Source organism: Chaetura pelagica, unplaced genomic scaffold (genome assembly GCF_000747805.2).
Source record: "Chaetura pelagica isolate M959 unplaced genomic scaffold, ChaPel_1.0 scaffold249, whole genome shotgun sequence".
In the NCBI taxonomy this organism is placed as follows: Eukaryota; Metazoa; Chordata; class Aves; order Apodiformes; family Apodidae; genus Chaetura; species Chaetura pelagica.
The window spans coordinates 1,522,355-1,531,784 of NW_009954538.1; the positions used below are offsets into that span (position 1 = coordinate 1,522,355).

The 9,430-nt window shown below is 42.5% G+C and overlaps 1 protein-coding gene across 1 annotated transcript in view; it reads left to right on the forward strand.

Moving 5' to 3' along the window:
* COQ5 (coenzyme Q5 homolog, methyltransferase (S. cerevisiae)) overlaps window positions 1-6,438 on the forward strand; it is a 7,942-nt gene extending 1,504 nt beyond the window's left edge. The window contains exons 2-7 of the mRNA XM_010004866.1: window positions 406-555; window positions 991-1,215; window positions 4,010-4,116; window positions 5,751-5,839; window positions 6,048-6,159; window positions 6,274-6,438. Of these exons, the coding sequence (XP_010003168.1) occupies window positions 406-555; window positions 991-1,215; window positions 4,010-4,116; window positions 5,751-5,839; window positions 6,048-6,159; window positions 6,274-6,375 (785 nt within the window). The 3' untranslated portion in view covers window positions 6,376-6,438. The remainder of the gene's footprint in view (window positions 1-405; window positions 556-990; window positions 1,216-4,009; window positions 4,117-5,750; window positions 5,840-6,047; window positions 6,160-6,273) is intronic.
* The last annotated feature ends 2,992 nt before the right edge of the window (window positions 6,439-9,430 follow it).

The following is a 9,430-nucleotide window of genomic DNA, read 5'->3' on the forward strand; positions in this document are numbered from 1 at the left end:
GTCTCCTGGGGAGCCCCCGGGGAGGGTGGGTTATGCCGGGCTGGAACCTAACGGGGTGCCCGGTGCTTATCGCTGCGGCGGGAAGGGGTGCAGGGGTGAGGGTGCTGGGGACGGCCCTTTGGAGCCGAGCCGTGAGTTTGAGACGTTACCGAGAGTCTCAAATAGTGTCAGGCCAGCTCCAGTCTTCCCCTCTGCTCCGGAAGGGTTACGGGAAGGAGCTGCGTGTCCCCAAAGAGACCTTTGCCAGGCTCAGCAGGACTCGGTCCTATGTTTATAAGTAGTTTTCAGTTGTTTTTCAGTTCCATATGGTTGGCAGACCTTCATGAGGGAGTAAAGGGCACGTTTTACTTCCTCAGGAGCATTTTAAACTAAATTACACCTCATTCTCGTGTACTTTCCTTGCAGTTTACCAGGTCTTTGAAAGTGTGGCCAAAAAATATGATGTAATGAACGATTCAATGACTCTAGGGATTCATCGAGTGTGGAAGGATATCCTCGTGCATAAAATGAACCCTTCCCCAGGAACACTTCTGCTTGATGTTGCTGGAGGAACAGGTAAATTAATTTTGGTGGGTTCCACAGGACAGTGCTATGCTGTTCTTGAGCTGAGTCTGGTCAGAATTAAGTTGCCTAGCCTTTATTTTTATTTCCCCCCCCTCAGTTCCTTGCCTGTTTTTAAATCTGGTGAAGCATCTGCTTGTTTTTTCTAGAGAAGGGTTTGTGTTTTGTAGTGTCTTACTCCATGGTTCTGAAAGTGTTATGGTACTGCCAAGGTATGTTGTGGAAAACTGCTTCCACTTTTAGGAAGTCAAGGACTTTTTGCTGTATTTATTTATATACACTCACTCTGTTTCCTGTGTGCGTGGGTTTTTTTATCTGTATCTAGGTAAATAAAAATGAACTCAGTTTGATGTTCAAAGCCTTATGTTCTGGATTCCTGGGGTCAGAAAACATTCCAAAACATGTATCTTTCTTTCCAAACAAATGCAGGTGACATTGCCTTTCGCTTCATTAACTACGTCCGCTCGGCACGAGAGCGGCAGCTCCAGAGGAAGCTCAGACACCAGCAGGATTTATCGTGGCAGGAGATTTCTGAGAGTTACCAGGAAGACAAATCTAATTCACTCGGGGATTCCCAAGTGGTGGTCTGTGACATTAACAGAGAAATGCTAAAAGTTGGGAAGCAGAAAGCACAGCATCTTGGCTACTCTGAAGGTAAGTCATGTGTTGTACCATTTCATTAGCATGCCTGATAGCAGGAAGGTGATACATGGTGGCCACCAGGTGATCACCACCTCAGGATTACAATATGCGTTATACAGCCATGGTGCATACTGCAGCTGTGCTTGCATATTTGCCAGTGTTGACTTACTTTCAAGTGGGCATGTAGGATGCCTACGATCCTCTTGAATAGTACTTGAACTTTCAGAAGTTACTTTCAAGTGGGCATGTATGTAGTGATCCTCTTGAATAGTACTTGAACTTTCAGAAATACGTGTGGAAGTGCCCACGAGGTCTGATGCCCAGCTATCCTTCCAGGTTGCTTAAATTACCTAAACCTGCTGTTTGCATCTGTGCAGTCGAATCTCATTTTACTCAGGCAGATAATGCAAGAACTCAGCCCTAGAATGATTAGACTAAAGATCTTATAATGGATATTTCAAGAATCAAGGCAGCAAATGAAAAATGCAAGAACTGAATTGCATTGTGAACCTATAAAATTTTCCACAGTTAGAACATATGCTAATAATACTCAGATAAACTGAATTATATTAAATGTTAGTTTGCAGGTCAATGGATTTATTGACTGGTATCTAGAGTTTGTTGGGGACTACGCCAATCCTGCTTGAAAAGCCTGATTTTAAGAAGTAAGACATAGAGCAAGAAGTCCTGCTTGTGGCTCAGCGTTTGTATAATAGTTGCTTACCTCTCTTTGTTTATGGATATTTGGCAAATATTTTAGCAATGTAAGATATACCAGGAGGTTCCCAAACTGTTCACCTGGGTACCACTATTAGCTATGCCCTGGGCAGCCTCTGCATAAGTGTTACAAGATCTCCTGCCTGTCCTCTCACTGTGTCCTGCTCCCACACCCCCATTGAGACTTCAGCTGAAAAATTGTGTATGACATACAGAAGAGCTTAGTAGCACAAAGGGGCTGAAAAATAAGTTGCTGGTGTGAGTTCTGCAGCTGCTCTTGGTCCCTGCTAGTGGTTTACACCAGGCTGTTGCCTACCTGCCTTTTCCTTCTTTTCAAAAATTTAACTGATTGTGAAAGCTTTGGTTCTTCAGCTCCAGTAGACTGTTTGCATCATGCTTCTCTGAGCAGCTTGGCAGTATGTCTAGAGCTCTTTTTATGCGTTACAGTCTGGGAGCTCTACCAACATTTTAGGTATAAAAGCTTTATGACAGTAGCTCAGGATCTGAAATACAGCTTGATGCTGCTTCCCAGCTGCCATAAATGAAGAATTTTGTTCAATTGGCTGCACCTTTAAGGTATTTTTGTGACTTACCAAATTCTCAAAATTAATATTAAGATTGTTTTTTAATTTCTTCCCCTGTACATTGTTGCTGTAGAAGTCCAACTGTCTTGTTGCCTGGGTTGCCTTATGCCCCACTGCGCACAATCCTGACTTCTTACTCTTTTTCACTCCCTTGTTCAGCACATGGCCATTTAATATGTCCTGCCTTCTGTTTTACATGCCATTCCTCCCTGCTTTAGTCAACTAATTTCTGACCTTGCTTATGTGTTGATTGTCTGGGGTCTAAAACTTTTTTTTCTTAAATTGTAAGGGGCAAAGTTTTTCTTTCACTGTGTTCGTATGTACATTCACCAGCAGTGGGGACTGTGCATGCCAAAATGAAACGTGTGTTGCACAATCACCAGAGGTGGTAGGCTGCCCCACCTGTGCCCCAGCTCCTCTTATTGCATGCCAACAACCACTTTTTATGTACCCACTTCTAAACTCCCAGCCTGTGATTTCACCACAGCGTATTCAGAGGGGCAGTTTTCTTGCTGCTCAAAAACCTTTTCTTGATGCTTACTTCTCAGGTGTCTCTTCAAGCCTTTAAATAACCCTTATAATTGCTGCTTTAATAATGTTACGTTCTGCTTTGCATACAATGCTTTCTACAATTATAAATATGTATGTGTGTTGTAAAAATGAAATTTGGATGTCTCTGGCAGCAGCTGTTGTGTTCTGCTGTATTTTCCTCTCTTCCATGTCACTTTCTAGCATACTGCTCTTTGAAACTGTTGATCTCTGTTGCCGAAGACTCCTAGGCTTTTTGTATTGTTGGTTATTTTCTTTGGTTTGGGTTTGATTTTATTGTTTTGTATCTGAGTCACCCAAAACTGCAACTTTAGGAACTATTTATTCTAAATTGAGCAGTCTTATTTTTGGTGCCAATAACCTGGACATTGATGCTCACAGATAGATGTGGCCTTGATCCATTGGGGTTTTAGGAAACAAACTATTTGCAACAGGATCAGGTACTGATATTGATGATGGAGGGGGTGTGGCTTTTCACATTCCTCAATCTATGAAAGCTTTCTACTAAAAGTTTTAAGTGCTTTGACCATAGTTGCATGGCAAGACATTCATTGTTGTTAATAGTTATTCTCTGACCAGAGATTCTTTTTTTTGCAACTTTGCTACAAACAAATGGCAGCCAATTTCTGGAAAGCTAGCTGCTTTCCACTACCATGCAAGATTTGGGTGAATTCTTTTTTGGCAGAATAAGGCACTGTGTGTGTATATGCAGAAGAACGTTTGGGCTGATCTACAAGATGAACTACTTCGTCTGAAGACAGATGCATCATGCAGGGCCTTGAAAGGTTTATGAGTCTAGACCTAGTCTTTCCTCCAACAAAAATGCAAAATTGAAATAGTAAACATCATTTTTATTAATAACCATTTCCTTCTGGAATAGATAAGTTCTAATCTTTCTGGAGCAGTCTGAGTTAGATAAGTTCTGCCTAATATTATGTCCTTGGTGTTTACTACAGGTTTGTCTTGGGTGCTTGGAAATGCTGAAGAGTTGCCCTTTGATGATGATAAGTTTGATGTTTACACAATTGCCTTTGGAATCCGAAATGTAACTCGTATTGATTTGGTAAGTTGCTGTTGTGTATTCTGGCATGGAGTCCTTACACTTCACGTGAAGTTTTTTATTCTAGTGGAGGAAGAGAAAGGGGAGTTGTTTTGGATAAAGGAACATCTTTTGATTACTGAAGCCTTTAAAATAAGTGGCGTGTAGCATGCAACTTGTTTAAATGGAGAATGCAATTAAATGCCCCACCTTTTGTCATAAAAAGTTAGATTTATCCTAGTTGTGCCCAACCTTTCCAGCTTGGCAAGTCACACAGTCTTTTCATAAGGAAAAAGAAGACTGAATACTACAGTCATTCCCCACCTTCTCCTGACCTGTGATGTTACTGGATCTACACCTGCACAGTGCAGTCAGTCTGCATGGCTCAAATCTTCCTGAAGCACCTGTTGTAAATCCCAGCTGGAGTGGGTCCATTCTGTTTGCTTGCCTAAGCCTGCAGAGCTCCCAGAGCAGAAGGTGCTGCCACCACTGCTGTAGAACTGACCTGTTCAGCCCAGTTCTGCTCAGTGTCTTTACACTGGCTGGGTAGGGCTTTCTGTGAAGAATGAGTATGATCTTAATTGGGGTAAGTAGTACCCTTTGTTTTAAACAGTATCAGTCCTTTGAGAAGGAGCCTCGTGTCTCAAGATAGGTTAGATCACCTGTCTAGCTGGACTAGTTGTCTGTTTTGGAGGAGTGTATTCCAACCTTGGCAATGCTCCTTCTGTGAAAGGTGTAGCATGTGGATCCAAACCACCTTGAACTGCATGTCTTTGAACTTCACTTAATGCTGATGGTATAACGCAACTCTTTGTTTGCACCCTTGCAAAGCACAGGCCCTTTGCCTTCATGGATGCAGCAGTCTGGTAGCATAGCTCACTGGAGACCTGACAGAAAACACATCCAAGCCTCCAATTCCTTTGCAGAGCTCCCCTCATGGATGTGTATTGCTTATACTTTATCCCTTAGGAGCATGACAGCTGAAGCCAAGCAGCTGTAGAACCTGCAGAGGTGCTTGAGTACAACTCTGCTGTATTCTTTTATGGAAAAAGCATACAGTAAACAGAATTCTGTCATGGTGGTTCTTAGATGTTTTATTTTGGATACAGGATGGAATTTCAAAGTACACAGAGATTTTCTTCTTCCCTCTCCCTCCTCCCTGTTTTAACACATTGCTCATCCAAAACCCAGTAGCATTTCTTCTGTCATCCCTCACGTGTGCCTCTCAGTTCAGTAAAATCTTTTGATTAAAAAAAAATAATCCTGACCTCTCTTCATTTTCAGCTTCTTTTAGCTGAGTCACCTTCTCCCTTTTGGGTTTGGTCTGTAATTACAAGCAAACGTTCATCAACACTAGGGAGAAAGAAAAACTGCAAACCTGACATCACAGTTTCAACACAAAGCATGTAAATCTCTTTGTGTAACAGCAAGAGTTTTTGTGGTTTGTATTTTTATTTGTTTGGGGTTTTCATTTGTGTTTTTTTGTTTCGTTTTTGGTTTTTTCTTGTCTTGGGATGCTTCTCAACCAGTAAACACTGGAGACTGGAGTCAGGTTTCTCTTTCTCCCCTCAGTTCATCACTGAGTTGCCATCACTTGGCATGATAATAGGCATGTGCTGTTCTACAGAAACAAACTTATGGCACCTGCTTTGTCTCAGGCACTTCAGGAGGCCTATCGTGTGCTGAAACCAGGAGGAAGATTTCTCTGCCTTGAATTTAGTCACGTCAGCAACCCCCTTCTTTCCAGGTAGGAACATGGTGGCACTGTGCCTTGTCACAGGGCTCTCTGTTTGTACTCAGAATAAGAGACAGAGGCACTTTGAGGCCACCTCATTGTGTGCTTTTAAAATCAGATGCAGACTCCATAGTATAGTGGTACAGAGATCAACTTGTATTGGAGAGGGTTGGTTATAAACTTGTTTGTTTTAATCTGTACCTGCTGTCTATCTGTGCAGGCTCTACGATCTGTACAGTTTCCAGGTTATCCCTGTCCTGGGTGAGGTTATCGCTGGTGACTGGAAGTCTTACCAGTATCTTGTGGAGAGCATCCGACGTTTCCCCCCTCAGGTAAGACAGTATTTTTCTGAATGCACTAACACACAAGACACAGTCCAAACTTAATCTTGCAGGCAGCTGGTTTATAGGCCTTCAGCTTGTAATTATGGAACTATTATTTTTCAGGAGGAGCTGAAAGCAATGATAGAAGATGCGGGGTTTTTTAAAGTGGATTATGAGAATTTAAACTTTGGCATCGTTGCCATTCACTCAGGTTTCAAACTGTGACTCTGCTATGTAGCAAAGCACAAGAAGTGTGATTTTCCTGAGGAAGACAAAGGCTGTGAAATTTAAACTCCATCAAGATCAAAAAGGAGTTTTAAGGACTTGTACAACAGATACTTACTCAGCAGTCAGACCCACAACATCAGCTCCCTTTTCCCCCAGAAGAAACCTGTTGATGAAGTGATGCCTGTGGCATTTATTGCATTTGCACTTGCACTTCTCTTCAGTGTAAAGGATGGAGCTGAAACAGCCACGCTCACCAGTGAAGAAACCTCAGTTATCAGAGGTGTAGATAGACTGACTAATCTTCAAATCAGCTGCCTCCTCTCTTTTTTATTTTTACTAAGCTTCAAGGAGGATATCATACTAGTGAGAAGTAGCTTGGATTTATTTATTTTTATTAAGCTGATAATACCTATGTCATGTGGACTCTAAAGGATTTTTTTTCCATTATTCCTTTACTTCTTCAAAAGGCAAATGTAAGGCTTGTGAAAGAAAACAGCTCTGCATCAACCTTTTCCACTTAAGTCGATATTTTAACATTAATTAAAAAGAAATTACTGCATAACTCTATTCTGGGATGAGATTACATGTTTTCACCTCTATGGAAATCTGTTTTATTAGTCAGTACTAGATGCAGAACCTCCATGTAAAAAACCTGTGTATTTCCTTCTGTTCTTTAAAGGGTAAAAGAACAGATGCTTCTGTAGCAGGACACAGGGATAGAGAAAAAAAATCTATAGGAGGTATAATTTACATTTTAAAGTGACAGCAGTGTCATGAACTATGAAAATTTGTCTCCTGAAAACTGGGAGAAAAATGGGATTGTTGCTTTTAGCTCACCAGTTCACTTGAACTCATAAAAGCAACAGCATGTGTCTAAACTCCAGAATATGCACTGGAGGTTGCACATGCTGCAGATATGCTTATCAAGAACTGAAAAACATCTATTCTCTCTCAGGGAACTCAGTTACTGACTGACAACATGTTTGCAGATTAGCTTAGGCTTCAGATGCTATGGATTCAGGGGGGTGAAATGGATGTTCCTCCTTTATTCACAGTGGAAGAAAAAGGGTAATGCAAGCACTAAGAGGGCAGAAGGGCAGAGAAAGCTCTTACAGAATAAACTCATTCCAAGAGTTTGATTAGCAAATAAGCAGTCTTTTCAAAGAAAATAAATACAAGGAAGACACTTCAGCCTTTTTTATAGCCACAGTGAAAACACCAACTGACCGTTAACAATACAAGACAAGACCTGATGATCAAGGTCTGTTACCTCAGGAAGGCTGAAGGTAGGAGGCTGTTTAGAGTCAGTGTGCAGGCCTGTGACCAGTACAGTAACACTCCTTGGTTGTACCCAAACTGGAAAGGGAGAACAGCGACTTTGCCAAAGCAGAAGTAGATTAAAAGCTTCATCTCATGAGTCAATTAGCTGCCAAAGTCCTTCCCACGATGCAGTGCCAAGTGGGATTTTATTTCTTGTCAAACTCCTGCAAAGAGAGACCTCTGAATTCAGCTTTTTTGAGAGAATTGCACTAATGTTGTCTTAACAAAATTTTTATGCAAGGATATGTCACTTTTTAGCAAAGATAACTTTTAAAAGCAAACAGTTAAGGAGCAGCATATGCTCTTCTGTGCAAGGGTAATCTATCACTTTATAAGTCATCTGCTGCTCAGATAAACAAGAAAATGCTTCCAAAGTGAGCAGGAATATGCTTAAAACATTTTTTTGGGGAAGTAACTTTTCCCCTGAAGTCACACCATGATCCCAAACCCTTTTTTAAAGTTTTTAAGAACTTCACTGTTTGTTTGGAATCTATCTAGATTAAGCTATTATCTTGGCTTTTTTATCTGCTTTCAAAAAGGATCCCGAAAGGACTCTAAATGGAAAATTCTCTGCTACTTTTGCTACCAGGTCATGAGACTGTGTTCTTCCTACACACAGTAGTCAGGAGTCTGCTGTGACATTCCAATAAACTTGTGTGTGCAAGTCTACTGTGAGAAAAACTGTGCAGGCAGTGGTTACACACTGCAGTATTAACAGCCATCAGCTGAAAAGACTTTTTGTGAGAGCATGCAAGAGTCTGGCTGAACCAAAGCCTTCAACTACTTGCAGCTCAATTAGTCTCCAAGTAGGAGTCAGAGAGAAAACCTGACACACTGGAAGTTATGAACCATCTGTTCTGAGCACAAACATTTCATCTTACATGTGTGGGGGAGAAAAGCCATCCAAAGCCACTTCTTGAATAGAGCCTCTGTGCTTTGTACCAGCTCACCAGTCACAGGGACAGTCAGCTGCCACCCTGGTCACCTCAACAATGGGACAGCAGCAGAAAAGGTAAGGCAGAAAGTAAGTCCTGCAAGACTGCAGAAGGACCTGGAAAACTCCACATAAAGGGTGGGGACAGGAACATAAGGACACCAGCCAACAGAGGAGGTCCAACTTGATTATCTAGTGTCTCTAGAACTCGTTACTCTAGAGCTGCTTGCCCAGCAGCATTCTCCCTGTTTGATTGTTCATGTGCACAGGCATTTCAAGGAGACATTACAAGTAAACACTTGCCTTCTTTATGTGAGAAACAAGGTTGCTCTTCACGTCATACTTCACAAACATACTGTTTAGCCCACCCCACAGCACCTTGACATGTCAGCATCCTTGATCACTGCCCTTTGCTCACTCATGGTTGCCTGTACTGAGCAAAGCAGCAGAGAACTGACAGTGCAGGAGCAGCCTCCTGCCAGGACCCCCAGCCCAGGTCCCAGCAGGTCCATCTTTCCATCAAACCTTTCCGCCAAAACACCCCCGATCCATTTTAGCCCCCGGACAATGTAATTTCATCTTAACCCTGCATGTATAAACATTCCGTGTTACTGTGGGGTGCTGCTTTCCTGGCACTGGACCCCGCCCGGGTTTGTAATAAACTTGGTCTCTCGTGGGTCGGACTTTGCACCCCGGGCAGAGAATCCATTTCCGGGCCTCCCCCGGGCGTTGCCCCCCGCACGGCCCGTGCCCGCGGCGCCGCTGCCCTCACCGTCTGGCGGGTGCCGCGGTCAGGCC